General features: G+C 36.9%; 2 protein-coding genes, 1 long non-coding RNA gene and 1 other non-coding gene across 4 annotated transcripts; 3 read left to right on the plus strand and 1 right to left on the minus strand.

Annotated features, from left to right (window-relative positions):
• Positions 1 to 202: 202 nt before the first annotated feature.
• LOC137729217 (uncharacterized) lies at positions 203 to 2,221 on the minus strand. Its single transcript, XR_011067977.2, has 3 exons — positions 2,021 to 2,221; positions 1,734 to 1,922; positions 203 to 449 (listed from the first exon to the last, which is right to left on the minus strand). It is a non-coding gene; the product is annotated as an uncharacterized LOC137729217 (long non-coding RNA).
• A 7,678-nt stretch (positions 2,222 to 9,899) lies between these two features.
• On the plus strand, positions 9,900 to 10,806 carry LOC137727782 (protein G1-like1). The gene has a single exon (XM_068466597.2). It carries the CDS (start codon positions 10,025 to 10,027, stop codon positions 10,712 to 10,714), a length of 690 nt encoding a protein of 229 aa, XP_068322698.1. The 5' UTR covers positions 9,900 to 10,024; the 3' UTR covers positions 10,715 to 10,806.
• A 4,295-nt stretch (positions 10,807 to 15,101) lies between these two features.
• TRNAG-GCC (transfer RNA glycine (anticodon GCC)) lies at positions 15,102 to 15,172 on the plus strand. The gene has a single exon. It is a non-coding gene; the product is annotated as a tRNA-Gly (tRNA).
• A 1,082-nt stretch (positions 15,173 to 16,254) lies between these two features.
• Positions 16,255 to 21,661, plus strand: LOC137727783 (uncharacterized). The gene is made up of 14 exons (XM_068466598.2): positions 16,255 to 16,538; positions 16,659 to 16,889; positions 17,006 to 17,180; positions 17,265 to 17,348; positions 17,552 to 17,793; positions 18,248 to 18,485; positions 18,889 to 18,968; positions 19,050 to 19,134; positions 19,351 to 19,482; positions 19,584 to 19,697; positions 19,799 to 19,846; positions 20,773 to 20,857; positions 21,050 to 21,106; positions 21,202 to 21,661. The coding sequence occupies exons 2-14, from the start codon at positions 16,684 to 16,686 to the stop codon at positions 21,342 to 21,344; spliced, it is 1,689 nt and encodes a 562-aa protein (XP_068322699.2). The 5' UTR covers positions 16,255 to 16,538; positions 16,659 to 16,683; the 3' UTR covers positions 21,345 to 21,661.
• Positions 21,662 to 23,647: the final 1,986 nt, after the last annotated feature.

Genomic DNA, 23,647 nt, shown 5'->3' on the forward strand with positions numbered 1-23,647 from the left:
TAGAAATAGGGATGCCAAAGAAGGGAGCAGCAGTAGTCCTGGCACTAAGCGCAGTAAACATAGATAATCACGAGGTCTCATATCCATTGGAATGAAAGTTAAAACAAACAGATCAAATCAATTGCAATTGCAGCTTTCAAATCGCGCATACATTTAATCAAGGACATCAAAACCATTACGAATCCAGTAAAAAGTAAACTAATTTGATTCGCCAATACTCAGAGCTCATTTTCATTATAACACTCGTAATTCACAACAGGTTTTGCAGTATACTGCGAAAAATTCGTACATTCTTATACAAAAACAGTTCCTGCAACTGTTACATGTCTCAAGTAAATCAACATTTGAAGGCGTAGCCGTCATCCTATGTATCCAAGTCCCTAATCGTCACGTCTGATATTCTCCATACTGTGGGTAGTTGTCAAATTTGAACAAAAACGAACTGTACACTGCAGAAGTGAACAAGTCAACGTTAATCATCTGCGATACCATTCAAAATTCCATACTGTCTTCTCGCAGCACAAAATGACTTCAAAAGCATAACAAGAAAGATGTTATGGATCTTGTATAGGTTCCCACATTGGTAGGCTTTGCAGTGCCACCAAAAGAATCACTGTTTGACCGCAATACATTGCTAACATTTAAAGATACAACGGCAAGTCTTCAAAGATTTTGGTAAATCCAACGAAAGAGCAGATATCTATCACCCTATATAAGAATGACTACAAGTATAACAGCTTTGCCTATTACCTGCACAGTATTATTAATGAATCCAAAACATCACCACTCACTTTTCTCTATGTTTTGACAAATAAAAGCAATACCTAAAGGTTGGCTGGATGATCAATGCAAATTCGTTGAGGTACATCTTTCCTTAGTACCCAACTTGACACATTTAACTTTTATCCCCTTGTTCATTTTCCGCCGTACCATCCATCATCTATTGTCAAGGTGAAATGAAAGAGCTTAATATTTCTGGCTTCATAGAAGTCTAATGATTCACAGGACTGCCTGATATGAGGGCTAACAAGCTCATAGACTGCCTATTATCAGGACAAATTAATCCCGACCTTAACTGTTCAAGCACTAGGGATGAGGGCTATATGAACTCATAGACAGCCTAGTATCAGGGTTAATGCAGTCACGTTATACTATAAACACACAGAGTAAGCATAGAAGTCTAATGCCTCAAAGGACTGCCTGGTATGTGAACAAAATTACCCCGACCTTGACTGTTCAAGCACGAGTACGAACTCATAGAAGCCCTAGTATAAGGGTAATGCCTTCACTGAGTCATCCCCTCACCGATACAAAGCACAGGGCATACACATCCACGCCTACGCTAGATATATGCAGAAAGTTCTGATTGCAAACTGATAAGCCTTCAGTCAAGACTGAAGACACAACAACAGCATAATGTAGTTCAAATAAAGCCACCCACATCCTCTTGTTTCCGTCAGTCACGACTAAAAGTACCCTGTTTCCCAACTCCTACACACATTCATCTAAAATTATACTATCATCGACCAAATCAGAATGAAAGGCTGAAACACTTATCCGACTAAACTAACACAGAGAATCCAGTGGCACGGAAAACCTATCGAATTATATCGAAAAGAATGCGGACATGAGATTCTTAACAGCTTAAGGGTTCTCCAGCAACAATTACCAGACTGAAAAATCAAAGTTTGGGATCAGTAGAGTAGTCATGAGAGCAGTGAATTGAGAATCACCATTGCAGTGGCTCCTGGGCTAGAAATCTCAGCTCCGCCGCAAAGCTATCAAAACGAGCCGCCGCAGACGTAGTAAAAGATTCGACAAGAAGCAAGAACTGCTACCGCCATGTACGCAGCACACCAAATTCCAGCCCCCAACAACAAATTCAGGGCATCGCAGTAGGCCATATAAATCACCAATCGCGCCTGAAACAATAAAAAAATCGCATAAAAATTACACAAATAATACATCAAAAAACAAAACTTTAACATAATCAGAGGCGGAATCGATCGTAATTTCATACATCAAATTGCGTAGAATCGATTGGCGCTTCTAGTTGGGATTTTAGGGGATGATTGTACTGAGAAAAGCAGAAGATTTGATGCAACTGCGATGCAGAAAATCGGAATCAGCAGAAAAGGGGATAAGTGGATAGAGGTTTTAAGTTAATAGAAAAAGGGTTTTTACAGGCGGCAATTATGAAATCGGGTTCTATGGTTGACAAAGGAGTGGGCTTTGGAGGTTCCGCAATGTTTAAAACATGGCTTTCAAATGTGGGCCCGTTACTTGGAGCCTAGTTTCTGAAAGCGTGTATTACAATTAGACCGCTTCAATTAATTTTTTTTTTTTCGAAGAGCAACTTATGTGGACTGATTTATTGTTACGTGACGTCTAGGTGACTGAAGCATCATCGTCAATTTTTTTGGTTGAAAAATAGGGCTAAAAAAGAGTCCCAAACAAAGCTACTCAATAATAAATCTAGACTAGGACATCCAAGTCGATCTTTATGAATAAAACTAACTAAACAAGGAGTTGGAATATGACAACAAAAATTACCTAAATCTAAATCAAGACTATAGAACTGTCCGTCACAAAGTTCTTTTTTTTTCTATAGATATGTCAAAGTTCACATTGCCAAAATCTTGAAAGCAATTGTTAATTTGTTATAAAATAACAAACATTGTGCTACAAATAGAAAAAAGATCCTCAAGTGATCTGGACCTTTGAAATTTGACCAACGGTTGAAAACATAGACCCCTTTTAAAAGTTATAATAACTTTAGCCGTTGGATTAAATTTCAAGGATCCGGATCACTTAATTTACAAATAAGCATTCTTGTTTGACAGGTGTTCCAAAACTGTGGAATAAATACAAAGAGAGTATTCCGAAACAAACACATTCACGAGCAACATTTTTCTTCTCATTTTTGTCGCGTCCAGGAAATAATATCAGGACCTTTCTTCAAACAGCATTACTTTGAATTTCAGTATTTTATAGAAATATAAAAGGAAAATGTATTATTTAAATGGTTAAATTTTGTTTATTTAAATAAATGATTAATCTCATTTTACTACCTTCAAGTTTCTTGATTTTTAATATTTGTTACATGAAGTTTTTTTATCCCAGAATAGTACATAAAGTTATAATTTTGAAACACTTTTATACATCTGTTAAGGTTGTTAAATTTGCCGTTAACTGATGACGTGGCATTCACGTATACAATAACTGAGCGCTACTTGGATATTAAAAAAATAAAAAAAAATAAAAAAAATTTTTAAAAAAAAATTTGGTCTTCTCCCTCACCCCTTTTGACCCCCCCCTCCCTACTCCTCTCCTCTGTACCCACCCTTCCCCCTCCCTCTTCGACTCCACCCGAGCCCCGACTTCCAGCCTCAGCCGCCACCAAATCTGCTCTCTCTCCTATCTCCCTCACGCAGTCTCACCATCCAAGGACTCCACATCAAAAAACCCCAATCCTAGATATCATTCGAAACCCTACAACAGCCCTGCCGTGAAGTTGCCGATCGCCCTCGTGAAATCGTCGTTCCCATCGCACAGCAGCAGCACCTTGTAACCGATCACAAAGTTGCATTGAGGTAGAAGAGGGTCGTTTGCCGTCTTGACCAACTTGTACTTGTGTTCTTTGATTCAAATTTTGAAGATGCATCTAACCGACCTCTTACACCGATCGAGGTTCGAAGCCTTGATGTTTCCGAGATCAATTCGATCGACATCGTTATAATATCTACAGATCTGATTTCTCCTTGCGGCTGAAGGGCGCAAACTCATGTATATTGGTTAATCAAAAGCTATAACTGTAATATGATGATTGGGAATGTGAAAGTTGGGGTATGTTTGGGTGGATTTGGGTTTGCACGGATGTAAAAGATGTCGTGACGAAAGGCTCAGTGGAAGAGCTGAGTCCTTGACCGATCTTTGTCATCCGGCCTTTGCCATGGCAGGTCAAAAAAATCTGAATAAAAACGGCAATGGTGGCGGAGATGGATTTGAAGGCGGCGGTGAATGAGCGGAGAAAGGGTTTTGGGTGAGGGGAGTGTAAGAGATTTTGGAGGAAGAGGATTTGGGTGAGAAGAGAGATGTTTTGGGTGCGGCAGCCGTAGTGATGGTGGAGAAAACAAGGGATTTGGGGGCTCTGATGAGCCTTGAGATTGTGAAGAGGCTGCCATTTTGGTGGTTTGAGTTTCAGAGTGAGAAGGTGAGACTGTGTGAAGGAGATAAGAGAGAGAGTAGATTTGGTGGCGGCTGAGGCTGGAAATCGGGGCTCGGGTGAAGTCGAAGAGGGAGGGGGAAGGGTGGGTGCAGAGGAGTGAAGGGAAGGGGTGAGGGAGAAAACCAAATTTTTTTTTTTTTTTATTTGTTAATATCTATGTCGCGTCCTTATTGTCCACATGGATGCCACGTTATCAATTAATGATAAATTTAACAGCAACCTTAACAGATTTATAAAATTGTCTCAAAATTATAACTTTATGTAGATGAAAAAAAAATTCCATATACCAAATATTGAAAATCAATAAATTTTATGATAGTAAACTGAAATTAATTCTTAAATAAAATATTGTAACGACTTTTCCCATAATCAAGTACATTCTTAACAAATTTTATCACATGCCCAATTACATTTTTCTAATCACCTGCATAATTTTAAGCATGACACGTGTGTCGGCACAAGGGATATTGAATTTGGTCATCGCATTAAATATTTTGATTGAGGCCATTTTCTTTGGATTTGGATCCTCTGAGCCAATGGAGAGGATCCTCCTGACCAATCATTGTAAACCGTTAGATTTTTATCCAACGACTACAAATAAGATGATGCCTTTAAAGTTATAATAATTATAGATGTTGGATGAAAATCTAACGGCCCACAATGATTGATCAGTAGTATCCTCTCCATTGGCTCAGAAGAGGATCCAAATCCATTTTCTTTTTAAGAGGTAGAACAAAATAGGGTCAATTATATAAAATTACCTCTATTATTGGGTCAATCACAGTTTCATACCCCATATTTAAAAAACTTTAATGTCATACCTCATTTACGAATTTTTTACAATTTCATACATTCCGTTAGTTTTCTGTCAATTCTTCTGTTAAATAGAGACGTGGCTTGAGACGGAACTCATTCTCTATTAAAAAATTAAATAAATATTAAAAAACTAAAAAAAAAATCATAATGTGTGTGTATATATATATATAATTTTTTTTTTTTTTTGCATGGGAACCTACTCCTTACCCCCTCACCCTTTCTTCCCCCTCCCATTTTCCCCAAACCCAAACCCAGATCTCACCCACCCTGCTTTTTTCTTCTCTGCGCCGATCATTGCCCGAGTCCCTAATCCCGCAGTCCTCCTCTCTCACCATCTTTTCTTCGCCGGACTCCGCCTTCACCAAACCGGGTTAACCGGCCCTCTCTCTACTCCAATACCACTTCTGCCCTTTTCCCTTGCCCCTCCAAACCCTCAAATCCCTCCCCCCCTCCCCGCCACCAAGATCCCGAATTTACTCTCCAGCCACCCCATCGTCGTCAAATCCGACGCCATACCTTACTTGTCTGAAACCCTTTTCGACTCCTTCCATTCCCTCCAAGACGACGCAGAGGATGTCACGGCTGTGATCACGCATGTGGTTGGGTGCAAGGGTCCATGACAGTGATCGTGCAGGTGGCGGGGTGAGAGGGTGGGTGCGGATTTGCTGGATCTCTCGACTGACTCGAGCTTGAGAAGCAAGGAGAACGCGGTGGGTAAGTTGCTCAATTTGTCCAGGATAGAGGGCGTTGAGGGAGGTGAGGCATGAGGGGCTGGGAGTGGTGGATATGATTGTTGATGTGGCGGAGACTGGCAGCAAGGAAGAAGGGGTGGGTGGGATCTGGGTTTGGGTTTAGGGAAGACGGGAGGGGGTAGAAAGGGTGAGGGGATAAGGGGGTCGGTCCCCCATGCAAAAAAATAATAATAAATGATGTTTTTTTTAAGTTTTTTAATATTTTATTAATTTTTTAATGGTAAGTGAGTCCCGTCTCAAGCCACGTCACTATTTAACAGAAGAACTGACATAAAACTGACGGAAGGTATAAAATTGTAGAAATTTTGTTTGAGACCAAATAATAATAGTATACAACTCAATGCTTTAGTTCTGACATAATTAATCGTAATTCGAAATTAAGAGTAGTGCATACTGTGATTCACCAAAAATACACATATACACATCACACAAAGGCCACATTTACTACTCATTTGACAAAAATTCTTAGGTGCTCCTACGCACCCAAGAAAGTCCCCTCATTTGGTGAAAACTTGGAATGGCTTGGGCAATACGTAGAGATCAAGTTAGGTGAAATATTTAATATATAAAATTATGATTTGATATGAATGTGACAAGAAGTTTTACACCATAGTTTGTGCAAAGAGTTAATGTTAGGAAGATTAAATATATAGATTGAATTTGCAAACTAAATGATGTGTCATCAATAGGAATGAGCACGTTTATCAACGTTTAAGTAATAATCCAATTATTAACTTACATGTCATTTAATTTACACAATTTTGTCTACAAATTCAATCTCTCTAACATTACCCCTGTGTCAAAACACATATATGGAATTACCCGTGCAGGTAATTTGCTTTTGGTAGTTATATCCACACTTATTTTTACTTTTTACACACATTTGTTAAATTTTTGCCATTAATTTATTCAATTCATTCCAATGGCATAAATTAAGAGATGTATGCGAAAAATAAAAATAGTTGTGTGAATAATATTATTCTTTGCTTTATCCAGATACGTTGGTTACAGGTGTCGATCAAAAGCATAGGAGGATGAGAGACTGTTGTGTCATGTTTGAGCATTTAAAAGAGGCATTAGGATTCTATTCGGATCCTTTTGTGGGGATCAAGAAAATCAATCAATCGTGTCTGTTTATCGTAAATCGTATGGTAAGATATTATTTTGAATTTTTTATTTAAAGTTGAATACAAACAGTACCTAATAAAAACTGATCGTACGATATACGATGAACATACATAATTGATTGATTTCTAAATCTTCACAAAGAGCCGGAGAGGATGGTCATCCTTAAAAGAGAAGCAACACATAACTAAAATAAGGGATTTGCAGATGAGATTTTGGTGACCCAAGTACACAAAACCAGCGCCAAATCTGGCAAAATTGTTAAGAAGAGGATTTTGTGGGATTTGGATCCTCTCCTGAACTAATGGAGATGATCCTTCTGACCCATCATCTTAGACCGTTGAATTTTAATCTAACGGTTACAAATAAAAAATCTTTTTAAAGTTATAATAATTATAATCGTTGGATTTTTATCTAACGGTTCAAGATGATGAGTTAGGAGGATCCTCTCCATTAGCTCAGGAGAGGATCCAAATCCGATTTTGTGTGTGTGTGCGCATGATTGATCCAATCGCAACCAGAAGAAGTGGACAGAAAAGAAAGAAAGGACTCTCATTAGATCTGACATGTTTGACATGATGTAACATTATTTCGCCGCCACCCCCACCTCTTACCCAACTCAGTGCGATACAATAAATAAGATCCAAACAAGCGAGTACAGATCCTCTTCGAATTTAAAAACACAGAATTTAAAGATTAAATAATTCAGACCGTTGAAAATTAATATAACGGTTACAATTATTATAATTTTAGAGAAGTTTTCTGTTTATAATCATTATATCAAATTTCAACTGTTTAGATCATTTGATCCTTAGACTCTATTTTTTAGATCCGAAGAGGATCTGTACTCCAAACAAGCAACCCAAAATGCCTCTGGTTGTAGAGTCAATGCTAACCCTAAACATAATCATGTTGGATTACTATTTACCCTCCATACTTTTGAGGGGGAGGATTCTTTTCCTTTTCTTTTACCTCATCTATTAACCTTTTTTAGCTCCTTTATCCATTTTTATGCCCCTCTAATTTTTTAAAAAATTAGGTTTCAGATGTTCTATATTTTATTGTTTTTATCTTACTATTGCACGAAAAATTATATGACCTAAATGTTCTCCATTTAAATCATGCATATAAATAACTTGTATCACAAATAAGTCTAGCGTCATACATAACTTATACAAATGATTGATGAGCGATGTAGTCATTTGTATACAATGTGAGGAGTAGTAACTTTTAGCATTCAATAAGGAAATGAGATAAACATTTTTCACATATTGCAAAATTCATTTACATTATGCTGAAGTTAATTAGGTCAAAATAAATATGTCAGAAACCCTCCCGTTATTAGGAACACACCCCATTTCAAATAGGTGGAATCACATTAATGAATCTAATGGTGTATATATATGCTGAAGTTAGTTGATTCCTAACTTTTATTCATACATACCGACCCCATAATTCATCAAAGATCCGGAGGAATTGAACGGAGCAAAAATCTTGTTTGAGAAAAAACAATTAGCATATGAGGATCTTGCATGCTGCATGTTGCGAACTGTATTCAAAGCTAAACACTCACAAATTGTTGTATATTTATAAAAGAAAAATACGTGACGAGAGATATATAAATAATTTGCGATGAAATAGGACTTGGATTTTGTTCGGATCTAAATTGTGGAGATTCTATAAATGTTCACATCCTAGTCGTTTATTGCACATCGTGTGATCATAAATCATTTTGAATTTTTCTATTTAAGATTAAACACAAATAGTATCTAATGAAAACTGATCGCACAATATACGATAAATAGTAATGATACGAGGATCTCTATGATCCTTACAAAGAAAATCATAAGAGAAACCTCATCGGATGAAATAGATACATCCAAAATTTGCCCTAATTTTAAGGAGCACAAACTGCGCATAGTAAGAGTCGGTTCTGTCCTTAGCTAGCCCTAGCAGCCCTTAAACAGTAGGCACTGTTACTCTCTTTTCGAAAATAAATGTGCAGTGTGAGCATATATAGGCAGTTTAACATTGGGAACTGAAAAGCATGTGAGTTAATCAGTTGAGGTCAGAGGGAGCACCGATTGCCGCACCAGAATTAGGTTACAAAGGATCTTGCCGCACGACCAGTCACGTCCACTGCCTAATCAAATGACATTTTTATCTTCATTGTAATCCAATTTTCACTATTTCAAACAAGGAAGAGAGGGGAAGAGGGGAAGAGAGAGAGAGAGAGAGAGAGAGAGAGAGAGAGAGAGAGAGAGGTTAGAGAGAACGGACTCCGCAGTGTCGGTAATATCCAGAAATTGAATCTTTGTTTAAAATTATATCTCAAAATTTAAGAATGAATACACTCAAATTATCGGGTACTTCGGACCACACAAAATTTTTATTTAGAGAGAGAAAAGGCAAGTAATAAAGGTGATGTTTTGTATATAGAAAGCATGACGTGACGTTGCTGAAGTGACATCCAAACTGTCATCACTTAGAGAGATTACAGAGATTTATCATTATATATTAAGTATAATAATAAAGAAATCTAATAAAAATGATTTGAAAACTTTGTGTTAAATGCTTTTATCTTTGGTTAATGTTAAGAGGCTAAATTTGTATACAAGGTTATGTAAACTAAATGACATGTACATTAATAATTTGATTATTACTTAAACATTGATAGATGTATTCATTTTTATTAATGACATATCATTTAATTTGTAAATTTTGTTCACAAATTTAGTATTTTTTTGTTATTACCCTTTATCTTTGCATGGGACCCTACTTTTGGAGAGATTTTTTAATGTAACTGGTACACAAGATGGTACACTACGTGTCGTATTAAAACATGTGATGTACCATTTATGTTCCCGTTACAACTAAAAATTTCTTCTACTTTTGTCATCTTCCCCATTTTGTCTCTTCTCACTGAAATTATGTCCCCCACCTCTTCTCATCCCCTCTCCTCTCCTTCCCTCCCTCCCCGGCCCCCTACCCTTTATATATTCATACACGTCTTTCTACCTTCTCTTATACATTTCACACAGCACTTTGTCCTCATACCATCGCACCAATTAATCGTTTTGAAAGCCATCTAACTTTGTGTGTCATGTCGGCAGCAGCAGCAGCCGCCGCCGCTGCGGCAGTGAGTAGGTCTAGCTCCACCAACAGTAACTCTTTCACCAACAACTACAACCACCGACCGTTATTCAAGCCGTCACCGCTAACGGCCGTGGTGCCGGTGCTGAGCAGGTACGAGTCCCAGAAGCGGCGGGACTGGATCACGTTTGGGCAGTACCTCAAGAACCACCGCCCGCCGCTGAACCTGTCCCGTTGCAGCGGGGCCCACGTGCTGGAGTTCCTTAGGTATTTGGATCAGTTCGGGAAGACTAAGGTCCATGCGGACGCTTGCCCTTTCTACGGGCACCCTAACCCTCCTGCACCCTGTCCGTGCCCGCTGCGGCAGGCCTGGGGCAGCCTCGACGCACTCATTGGAAGGCTTCGGGCAGCGTTTGAGGAGAACGGCGGGCAGCCCGAGACCAACCCGTTTGGGGCACGAGCAGTGAGGCTGTACCTGAGGGAGGTCAGGGACAGCCAGGCCAAGGCCAGGGGAATTGCTTATGAGAAGAAGAAGAGAAAGAAAGTAGGGCCATCACAACAGCCGGAAGGGCAAGATGATGAGGAGCAGCAGCAGGGGCAACATGGTACTTTTGGTTCAGATTATGGGTATGGTGCTGCTGTTACTTCATCTGCTGCTGCTGCTAGGTGCTCTATGATGCCTTTGTCTGTGCTAATCTGATTAAGCTTGTAATTAATTAAGTAATGAATTATATTTATGTAGTTAGGTGCATCATGATATGAATATCCAATGGATTTTGATGTGTTGTGTTACTAAGTTGTTAACCTTTTCTTTCTTAATTAGAAGCAACCGAAATTGAAGAAGAAAACTTTAATATCAGTTCTCCAATTATCATAGACTACAGTTTTATTTTCTCCTTAATTTGTAGTTTGCTGTTAATCAGCCAAAATTAATTTACTTATGAACAAAATAGCTAGAAACAAATTAAGAGATTATGATATGCGATGTACGAATGACATTATTAAGATAATGATAGATTCTTGACAATGCGGGTAGATTGTTTCACCTTTGTGTAATTTATTAAAATAAAACTAATAAAAAAAACTTGAAAATTTTGAGTATTAATAAAAGGTCACAAATGTCTTGTAAGTAAATAGTACCATGAGTGATTTTTTAGAGTAAAAATATTATTTTCGTTAAAAATGAATAGTATCGGGAGTGTTTCGTTGAAACTCCCATTTATTAATGATAAAAAGAATTATGCGTCGCTGTGCCTGCAATACCTCATATGTCATTGTATAAGTAGAAGGACACTTGATAATAAAAATTCTCTCTACTTGTATAATAACATATAGCATACTGGTCTCTTTTTTGAGCACATTGATGGTCATAACAAGCTGTCATGTTTTTCTCTGTATAGATGAGTCGTCGGTGGTTTCCTTCTCAGCTTAGTTGTTTGTGTATATTTGTGCCACATAGTGGTTGTGTAGCCTCACTTTTCTGATGGCTTTGTGTGTTCCTCGGTCACATATATGTCACCACTGATCTATTGTGGCAGATTTGTTCCACTAGTTCTTGTGCACTGTGTTGTTTGTGGTTGCGATGTAGGGTTGGTTTGTTGGCTTTAATTTCTAGATCAAAGATTTGGTCATTGGAGAAATTCACCTAATTTGACATTCTTTTTGATCTATCAAGAAATATCGCTATCGCTTTGGATAAAAAAGATAAGGTAAAATATTTGGATTAAGTTATAAAATGATAGTATAATTAAATTAGTATCAAATTTGTCATTTATAAGAAATGAACATAAAACTTCTTATCTACAAGAAGAGACAAACTATTTATAACTAAATATGCATCGAATGGTAGGCTTAAGTCAAAAGAAAATTCACACGCCTATTTGTTCTCTACACACACAATCATATCAATTTCACGTCCGTTTGATTCTTTCTTTGATTTAATCAATCTTAAGTCGAGAAACAAAATGTAGGGTTTGGCAATCAGTGGCAATCATTTTCCTTACTTAAACCTGAAGTAGACACATCCACATCCGTTTAATAGCATATACAATTTGATGAATAGGAGTATTTAACAAAATGAATTATTAATTAGGTTATTCCATAACTTTTTTTTGAAAAACTTATTCCATAACTTTTTTTGCCATTGGATTACACCTTACGGTGGAGACAAATTTTTCCATCCACATATATATAGTTGATTAATTTAGGAGGAGGACCAAGACCTCATTTCCTATCTTGACAAACTAGTGGTCGAGAAAAGATTTCTGTTTTCTTTTCTACAATATAGGACACGATTTTGGTCCCAATTTCTCAGATAGTCAAATACTGTTACGAGCTCCATCATCATCATTATATTGTTCCACCATTTTCCATCCCATCCTCAAATGAGGAGAAAATCATATCATATCATGGTGTGGCAGCCACTTCACGGTTGTCTGAATAATGATCTCCAAGGCCGTGTTTGATTGACTCAACTAGAACTAGGATTGGACTATTTAGCCAACTGGATACAGTGGGACTAAACACTTCTTAAGTGGCCTTATTAGACTAGTCAATATGAGAGGCCTAAATAAGCCTTCAACTGCCTCTGCCCATGTGCCCATCTCTTTGGATTGAGATCATCTCCGAATCTTAAGCCTTTAGAGCCAATGGATCAAAACATCCTGATCATTTAGTTTCATCTTGTGGCTAAGGAATTATAAAATTATCAGAGAGATGGGCCAATTATCCATTTTTAACACCGATACTGTTTCTAATTTGATAATTACCATCTATTCAATCCTTGAAATTTCATCACAAAATGTGTTGGTGTTAGTTGAGGTAGGATTATGATATTTAAATTATAATTCCGGTGTGGGACTCCACATAAACCATTTTAACTTGTAAAAAAATTTCACGCAGATCAAGGTAAAAGTTCAACGCCTTTTCACTCCTTCATCGACTTTTCTTTTCTTCTGAAACCGATCTTCCACCTCTTGCAGGTCTCCTTTTTCCAGAAATTCTGAAGAAAAAGAGCCTTGGTCGATCATCCATTGTCACTCTTTTTCAATAACGAAAGGTCAGTCTTCCATTATTTTATTTATTTATTTTTTTTTTGGTTATGAAATTTTTGCAATTAGATAGCGGCTTGCCTCTGTAGAAATTCAACAAGTGAGTTGTTGATCTAAAAAACTGGACCTTTTTTATTTTGTCGTTATTGCTCAAGTTTTCTAAATATTGGTTTAATTTTGTGATAAAATTTGATAGTGAATGATATAATGAATAAATCAAATGATGACGTAGAAGGTGCTTTGAAATTGAAACCTACAAAAAATATAGAGTTTGATACCGAACAAGCAGCATGTGATTCCTGCAACAAGTATGGTGGAATATAGGGTTTAGTATTCGAAGAGAAAGTGGCGTCTCATCGTGGAAAATGAAGAATTAAGAGTGCTTTGGAAAAAGCCTTACCAAGAAAAAATATATCTAATCAGGTACTTAAACTTATTTATTTACTTTATAATGCCTCTGTGTTTAATATATATGCATATAATTTAGTTTAATCATTCACATGTTTTGGGTTACAATTCCACAACATACTGTTGGTAACAATGTCTTTATTCCTTATCCATTGCCACCCTCTCATGAGTCTCATTCATCATAGGTGAAGTAGTTTTGGTGAAGTAGTTTTGAATGTTTTTATTTTTTATTTTTTATTTTGTTTTCTTCATAGCAAGACTTGATTAGTTGACAAATATAAAAATGAAGTTGGTATGTGCTGTACAGGTTCTAGTTCACTTGTTTGGCAATAATACATATATGCCAATTTCATATCATACCGTTCATTTTTTGTTTGTTTTCTATAATATTTTTTTTCGTCTCAATTTATATTAGTTTCTTCGTTATCTGCTTATGTGAATGTCGCGTGCCTTACAACAAGAGAGAGAGGTGTGGTGGTGATGGAGGAAGGGGTTGGCTGCGACCCTGCATGGGAGGCAAATATGGTTTTAGGTTTTTTTTTTACTTATTATTTCAATCCGCAAGCCAGAAAAGCTTCAGTGTTCGTCAGCTCAAGAACACCAACGTAAATTCTAGTAAATTATGTTAATTTAATTTATCGGAATCGACGTTGAGGAAGGAATAGTAATATAAAATGTTGATGTGGCTTAACTCTGACCGCACAAATAGGAAATGATGAGAGTATATGGGAAGTGAGAGGGCAGAGAAGCCAGATCGATCTCCATTAGACATGATCTTGGTGGAGTTAGATGTCTAGGGTATCTGTAGCTTGTCGAATCAATGTGAAAGCTGAAACTTATAGCCTGTTCTACGCAATTATATTCTTGTTAGGACCTAATCAAATGGTTATGGGTTCTGTAGTCCTAACCTTTTGTTCTTTTAACAAACGCTATTATATATTAAGAGGGTGGAAAATGGATTAAACCTCACAATCGATTTAATAATAATGATTCAAATTCATATTTCACGAGAATTAAATCTAAAATCTTTTATGTATAAATAATAAAATATAGTACTGTAATACTTAATAACTGTAGTCTTAACTTTTAAGCAACAGAAGATGATGGGTTAGAAAAAAGTCTTTAGGTTCCTAATCACCGTGGGCCATAGGGTCCCCAGGACTAATCAAGTTTTGACCCGTAGGGACTGTACCGTGCTTGTGTTGTAATGTCTAATCCAAGAGTATTGATAATAATGCAGCTAAGCTTCCTGCCTGACCTAATTAGCTGAGGCTAATAGGGGCAAGTGAATTTTAAAGGCTTACCATGTTAGGAATAATACTCCAATCAAAGAATTTTATGGGGCGAAAAATGCCCCGAGTTTTCTAAACAAAGAGGGATGTTTTTGAGAAGATGGATATGGATGATGCATGATTGTCGTGTATTAATGCTTTGTGAATAAATTGTTTGTAGATTAAGGACCAGTTAACTAGCTAACTGGTTGTTACAAGTGAATAATTCAACAAAAGTAAAAGCAAATTAAAACCCTAGAGAATTTGAAGCCGTATATTTTGGAGTAAAAGAGAGAGACTAAAAAAAAAAGGGAGGTGTCCTCTATATAAATCTAAAAGAATCAATTCTTCCAACGAAGCACCAGTGGTCTAGTGGTAGAATAGTACCCTGCCACGGTACAGACCCGGGTTCGATTCCCGGCTGGTGCAAATTGTTTTATAACTTTCCCTTTTTTTTTATCATTTTAGTTTGATCGGTGTAATTTAATTCAAGTGTCAATTTAGTTCTTGTCGTTTCAGTTGTATCAGTTTTAATAGTTTAATAAACTTATCAAACCTTGTAATTTAAGCCCCAATCTCATATGTTCATTTTAACTCTGTACGTAGTGTTGCACTTTATATCATTTTTCTTGACGAATCACTACTCACTCTTCATGCAAACGATTATTTCAATCGTTATAAAATAGGTCAATCTCCTCTTGTCCTTTTAATACCTTATGTTTACATGTTCATATTGATTGAACTGACATGAAAAACATGTTTGAGGCTTACACTCAAATTATAATGTTTGATATACTACAACATTAAATTTGACATAATTAGTCAACGATGGTTGGTTCAATCGGTAAGGGCATGCTTGTGGTTAACCCCTCAATCCAAGTTCGATCTCCGCTGCCAGCAATTTTTCTTGGTGTGCGATATGTAAATTCCTACATAAATCCATACAAGTGGCAGCTAGTAGCTAGGTGTTATGTGTAAGTCCATCCAACTTGAGATTGTAGATATACCTTGACGTTGATTATGAAAATAACTAATTTCTACCTAAACTTTTTGTTACAAAAAAAAAAAAAAGGAAACTAAAAAGAAACTTAGAATAAACTACATGAACAAAGTGAAATTGTCCTTTTGGTTGTTTAAAACACAATTTTTTTGGTGGAACCTTTCTCAACAAAATTTCACCTACTTCATTGAAAATGAGAGAAATTGATTTAAGTTTTTAACCATGGTTTAGTTTCCCACGCGTTTTCAAACGCCAAAATCGACCCAGGTTACCCAGCAGCAGCAACCCAGCTGACGTGTACGGCCAGGATTCAGGGACGCTCAAAAACGCGTCGAACCAAAATTCGCGCGCCTTTATGCCCATCAACTTCGTGCCATCAAGCTCGCCGACACGTGTCCGTCCCGAACCCAACTGCCGGTCACTTTTCCCTTCCCTAGCCGGCTGGAAGGACCACCTTAGCAAGACGGCAATCCCCCTGTCCACGTCATCGTGAGTCCCACGACTCGTAATTAACATCGCAAATCTCCACACTTCCCCCATAATACCCTCCCTTATTAGAGCGCTCCTTTTCCTCCAGCCTTCCAACGTAAGGATTGTTTTGTAAGTTCAGACAACGTATCACTAATTAATTCGTTTTAAAACGAAATTAATTAATTAATTAATCTTTGTTTTTCTTCCTGAGTCTTCTGGGTTAAAGTAAGAAAAGGAGGCAGTGGAGAAAGTCATCGGCTTTTCTCGTTGATTCAGTTACTTCCCACGTGAAATCTCTCGATACGATCTTCTTCTCTGCAATCAGTTAGTATTTTAATTCGCAATTGATAAAGATTATTAATCGTTTACGAATTCTTTTTATTTTTTTAATTCCATTTTTTCATATTTTTTTGGGAAATTGAGTTGGATTGGATTGAATTGCAGAGAGAAAGACTGTAAATTTTCAGCCATGGATTCTGCGAGGAGTTGGCTTCAGAAGTTCCAGCCGAGGGTGAAGAAGAAGGCGGCGGCGGAGAATTCGAAAGACGAGCAGCAGAATTCTGCTTCCGATGAGGCGCCGTCGAGCGTGACCAAACAGAAGGTGGAGGCGGCCAAACAGTACATTGAGAACCACTACAAGGCGCAAATGAAGTCCTTGGAGGATAGGAAGGAGAGGTGAGTTGACTAGCTATGACTTGTCAAATTGGGCAACGGTTTTTTGAATTGAAGCTGGTTGATTGATTGTGTTGAATTTGGGGTCCAATCTGGTGTTATTGTGTGTGGAATTGCAGGCGGTGGATGCTCGAAAGGCGGCTGGCGGATGCGGATGTTTCGCAGGAGGATCAGATGAATGTGTTGAAGTATTTGGAGCAGAAGGAGACCGAGTATATGCACCTTCAGAGGCATAAAATGGGGGTTGATGACTTTCAGCTTTTGACTATTATCGGAAGGGGTGCATTCGGAGAGGTTATCATTATACTTTGTTGTCAATCGGCTTTTTGTTTAAGTCGAATGCATTGGCTTTATATTGTATGTGTTGCGAAAATGCAGGTCAGAATTTGTAGAGAAAAAACTACTGGGCATGTATATGCCATGAAAAAGCTTAAGAAATCGGAGATGCTCCGGAGAGGCCAGGTACTGTTTTACTGCCAGTAATCGCAACTGACTTTATTGTAGATTTGATAAAATCTTGCTGAAGAACTATGAGTTTTATCTGAATTGTTGGAAATGAACTTGCCCGCCCGAAAAGAAAGTAACTTGGAAGAAATGTGCTTGCTTTTATTTACTTATATATTGATAAGTTCATATTTATTCATACTTCTTTTCTTGCATGGAAGGTGGAACATGTTAAAGCTGAAAGAAATCTTCTTGCTGAGGTTGATAGTGCTTACATCGTTAAGCTCTACTGCTCCTTTCAAGACGAAGAATTTTTGTATCTTATAATGGAGTATCTTCCCGGGGGTGATATGATGACATTACTAATGCGCAAAGATATCTTGACTGAAGACGAAGCCAGGTTTTATGTTGGAGAGACGGTCCTTGCCATTGAATCTATTCACAAGCACAACTACATCCACAGGTATTATTTCACTTATTTGTGCACTTACTGAGTTTGAATCCTGATCGGCCCGTTGATTAGACTTGGAATACAATTATGTTATCCCCACAATACTGCAGAGGCAGTATCTTGTAGGTGGTTTTACGGTAGCATTAATCAATAGCCTGCTAATATCTAAACATAATATCCTGCTTTCAAAATGGTCAACCTTGGGAACTAGAAAAGGCTTGAGTTTAGTTTTTCCAACAGAAAAATTGGTAATATTTACTTGTAACCATTCTTTCAGATTCTTTAATTATGGTGTAACTGATCTCAACCTTAAGCCATGCAACCTTATGCAAAGTTGAATCAAACAGTTATCCCTTGAGGCTTCTTTCGGCTGGCTTTATTTGTTTCAGAACTGTGTTTATTTTATTTGCTCGTCAGACGTTCACCTCAAATGTCATGTGAGTCTGAATTTTAATATTTTTTGTAGGGATATTAAGCCTGATAATTTACTGCTCGACAGTCACGGCCACATGAAGCTTTCAGATTTTGGGTTGTGTAAGCCTTTGGGCTCTAATAGCTTTCCAGATCTTAGTGAGAATGACATCTCGGTTGGAAGGAATTCAAATTCCCTTTCAACGAGTCATAAACATTCTAACCTTCCCACAACACCAAAACGGACCCAGCAGGAAAAGTTATTGCACTGGCAAAAGAACAGGCGAATGCTGGTATGTTCTGTTTCTTTTCTGGGTTTACTCAGCTTTTGGCCTGGTTAGAGTGTTTCTATGTTCCTGTGCTAGATTATGCATCCGTTCAGATTCCTACTCAACAAGGAAGCAAGGAAAAAGAAATATACCATCTAGGAATTACTTAAACTGGTGCCTTGTAGTCATAGATTGGCATGACACTCACGGATATTACATAAAACGGGATGCACAACAGGAATAATGTTATCTTTGAGGGAAAAGTATTATTTTTTCTTGCTATGCTCTGTTGCTTAAAATTTATACTTCAGACATGAACTTCTTGTTAATTCCTCTTGTACGGTAATTAGATTCTGCTTTCTCTTCAAGTGTTTTGTAACAAATCTTCAAATATTTACATAAAATGGCCCTTTCATATGTCATTTAGGCTTATTCAACAGTTGGAACTCCAGATTACATTGCTCCGGAAGTATTGCTGAAGAAAGGATATGGAATGGAATGTGACTGGTTAGTGCACTTTTTCCAGACATTTTTCACATTGGGACATGTGAGAGTGATATAGCATTTGTAATGGAATTTCTATATCAGGTGGTCTCTTGGTGCAATCATGTATGAGATGCTTGTAGGATTTCCACCTTTCTATTCCGAAGAACCAATGTCAACATGCAGAAAGGTAAACTGAATTTTGATTTTTTCTGTTTGACTTTTGTAATATGCAACATTCAGATTTCTGAATAGGTTTAACAATGCAGATTTAAGAAATGGGGTCCTGTTGTATCCTTATTTTCTGGAACTATAGTTATTTTTGAAGAAGTACTAATTGAGGAATCTCCTGCTGACATCTTATTTGTATATTCTTATCAAACAAATCGTTAGTTATGCCATGCAGATTGTTAACTGGAGAACTCATCTGAAATTCCCAGAAGAAGCAAAGCTCTCTCCTGAAGCTAAGGATCTTATTTGCAAGCTCCTCTGCAATGTCGAGCAGAGGCTTGGGACGCATGGAGCTCATGAAATAAAAGTTAGCATGCTTCACATATTCCCTCTCTTTCTCATTATTAGTTGACTGATGTTTTATTTGGTTAAGGAAAAAAAGAGTTGAAATGTGTTTCCTTATGATAGGCTCACCCATGGTTTGATGGGTTACAATGGGATAGATTATATCAGATGGAAGCGGCTTTCATACCAGAGGTTAACAATGAGTTAGATACTCAAAACTTTGAGAAGTTTGATGAGGTGAGGAAAATAATGATACCTATCCAAGTGTTGATGGTTTCCCATCTTTCCTTATCTAGCTTACCATTATCTTGAATTCCATTTTCTTTTCATGGTTGCAGTTGGGGGCTCCAGTAGAGACTTCAACAAAATCTGGTCCGTGGAGAAAGGCAAGTATCGAAATTTACTTGAGTTTGCATCTGTATAGGGTGCCTGCAAATTAGCTTTAGCAGGAGTACTGCAAAACAGGATTTGATAGTTTTCTTAAAATTAAAGGAAGAATGTAGATTGCACTTAGTTTGGTTGTCTAGGAAGTTAATGTGAAAGTAGTTCTCCTATAATCAGTAAAAATGGAACTGTTGTGTGAGGAAAAGTAAATTAAATCATATGCCTTATGGAAAAAGTTTGCAGGCAGATATTATCAAATATTGAATATACACTGGTCTAGCAAATATGCATTGTTCTTTCTCCACTTGATTGCCAGTGTTGAGATTCAGAGTAATGGCGGGTAGTACTGAGTAACAGTTAGATCACTTCATGACATTTCAATACTAGTTGTCATCACCTTTTTAGGGTGTTAATGCAGTTTTCGGGTCTTTATTCATAAAATAATTTTTAATACTTCAGTTTCACTTCTCATATGTTCATGATTGGGATCTTCAATCAATTTACTACACACACACACACACACACACATTGCGTTGGCTTGTTTAACATAATTAAGTTTATACAAGTCATGGTATCTTATCAAGATATGCTAGGGGTTACCCTAATCTTCAATCACTTACTGTACGCACACACATTCATTAGGTTTATACAAATCATTCTATCTTATGAAATATACTAGTTATAATGAATATCAGACATTTGGAAAATCAAATTTTATCATATAAATTTCTAAAGGGTTATACCTAATTCTTCTGGAAGGGTTAATAGTTAGTCTTGTGTTTCTTCTGGTTTCAGACGCTAGTAACTTACTTTCTTCATAGGTTGGTCTTTGTTGTTTCTGTGCTAGTGTTAGTCAGTCTTGCTGTCTTCCAGTTGATTTTATGTGTTGACTGATTAATCAATAATCGTGTACTTTCATTCATTCCAGATGCTTTCTTCCATGGATACGAATTTCGTTGGCTATACCTACAAGAATTATGAAATTGTTGATGAGCATCATATGCCTGGCATTGGTAAGTATTACCTATTAAATGGTTAGATAAAAAAGGAAGCTATTAATAAGAATTAGGGAATATGCGTATAAATAGGAAAAACCAATATATATGTCAATTGGTAGAACTTTTTATTTGTGTTGGGGGTGGGGATGAGCTATTCAGTTGATATAACGCTAGAGCTCACTGACCATTAAATGCACTCTGATGCAGCTGAGTTGAAGAAAAAGAATACCAAGCCAAAGCGGCCATCTGTTAAATCATTATTTGGTATGTGCTTGTTGCAATCGAGTTCCTCAGTATCGTCTTCCTAGTTCTACATTGTATTTGCAGTCTCATACCTCCATTTGGTTTGCCTTTTCCAGACACACCTGATCCTTCGAACCCCCCAATTCAGGAAACCTCTCCCCAACGTGTGCCCAACCAGTTGGGTGTCTCAGGAGGCTCTCAGCCTTCACGGCAATCTACTAGACCCCCACTACATCAATACAAACCACCACGAAGATAACAAGCAAAGTGTACAAGTTATTATCCAGCTGGAAGGAAATTGAAAGAGATAACTTACAACACTGCAAAAGAAAGGAAAATGGTAGGCAAATACTGTAATTTGTAGTTTAATTGCATTCGTAAGTATAATTTCTTGTGTCCAGGCACCATATAATCATGTAGATTATAGGAAAGGAGGTTGAGCTTGACAATTAGGCTACGATAAATGATTGATTTATGAGTCGGTGTGTGTCGAGGTCATGGCCAAAATGTGTTTGTTGCTTTGTAGAATAGTGACACTTGACATGTTATACTCATATATGACAAAATCGTTGTCTACTTCCAAGGTTTTAGTGAGCTTTGTCTCGATGTTTTGTGCTCGTATACAGGTTTAGTGACAAGGCATATGGTTCGAGTTAAGCGACGCTTATTTTTGCGTACCTACGACATGTAAATTTTTCATGTATTATTGTAAACTTCCAAGTCCAACCAATAGCATTTTCATTTACCGAAATTAGGGATCAACTGTAGGACACTTGTTTTAACTTGTTTCCAATTTCTAGCCCTTTGAAATCAGCAGTAAAGAAACTCAGAAATGAACTTTTCTTTAGTGTGCATAATTCCTAGTAATACCAGCCTCTCCATGTATGTTTACTTATTTTTATTACTAGAATGGGCCTGAAGCTCAAAACCTAAAAACTGCAACGATCTAAGGTCTCGTTTGGGATTGTTTATATAGGAAACAAAGTGATTTTATTTGAAGAGCGCGACATTTTTTTTATATTAAAATCTCAAGTGTTTTCTGGAAAGCATTTGAAAGTGATTCTTGAATAAGCATATGCTGAGTGCTTCTCTAGAAAGCATTTTTGGATTCATAACCACTTTTTATCTTTTATGTCGAACGATGTTAAAAGCACTTTTTTTTAGGGAATTTTAATGAAAAGCTTCTGGTATTGTTCATTTTAACGAAAAACCACATTTTTACACTAAAAAATCAATTATGATACTACTCACTTTACCTTTTATTTTGTCCTTATTGTTAAAACTCAAAGTTTTGAAGCCATTTTTATTAGTTTTTCATTTTTTAAACCCTTTTAGAAGTAGTCCAATGAGACAATACACACAACATGTGAAATTTGGAAGTTCCTCACCCAAAAATAGCATGAGGGTTTAACCCACAATTGAACAAGTTATGTTTCCTTACAAGGGGATAGATTTCTACAATATGAAGCATAAACAAGATGGGATATATATGCAAGTTATGTTTCCTATTTTTTTTGGATGCCTGCCAACCAGTAAAAAACAAATAACTCCTCAAGAAATAGAAGTTTTGGATTACCAAGAGGGGAAGAAGCTCCCTTGTTTCATACATTTAGGTGCACTCCCACATATGAACCAACACCACTAAAATATAAAATAAATTAGCTAGCCACCTGAATCAAAAGTGGTGAATTTTTCTGATTGATTTGGCTTTCATTTTTAATCTATTATGTCTCGAGTTCGAACTATTCTCTATCTCTTTAGTCTAAATTATAATAATAAGATCGTTTGTAATAATAATAAAAATGGGAATTGTTATTAGTACTTCAAAAATCTCATTCTACATTCCAACTTTCTAGATTAGGAAAGAAAAATACACTTATGAGGAGTATATAATGAGATTTTTGGAGTGCTAATAACACTTCCCATAAAAATAATAGAACCATTTTTTTTATTTGGCCCAATTATTTTATTTTTATAAATAGCTAAGCCTAGGCAATAGGCATGCACTGTGGTTGGTGTTGAGGGGCCAAAACCCCACCTTTCATGAATTGCCAAGCAAGGACTAAATGATAAATTTACAAGTGGGAATTTAACTTGTCATTCTCTCATTGGCTGCCTATGATCGACGTTCGTAATTTACACAAGGTTCTCTCTCTGGACCATATCAAACCCTAATTAGTCACTCACGGACATGGATCCTCTCCGGATCCATGTATCCTAATCCTAAGGATACATCAATCTGAATCATTGAAATTTGATCCAACGGTTACAAATAGGAGAATACTTTAAAAATTATAATAATTTTAACCGTTTGATCAAATTTTAAATAATCTGAATTGATGAATTCCTAAAATTAAGATGCATGTATCCGGCGGATCCATGTCCTAGCAAACCTCAAAACCCTGGATTAAAAAGGGTTCTGTGTTGTGTTATTTTAACGTGGACCCCCACTTTGACCTTGCTTATGTGGGACCAGGGCATTAGAATAATAAAATGGGGTAGCTGGTGGCAAGTAAATCACAGCCGTCCATGTAGAGGATAATGGATGGGCACTATATATTT

The sequence above is a fragment of the Pyrus communis genome, chromosome 10 (genome assembly GCF_041283825.1).
Source record: "Pyrus communis isolate YQ-2024b chromosome 10, ASM4128382v1, whole genome shotgun sequence".
Lineage (NCBI taxonomy): Eukaryota > Viridiplantae > Streptophyta > Magnoliopsida > Rosales > Rosaceae > Pyrus > Pyrus communis.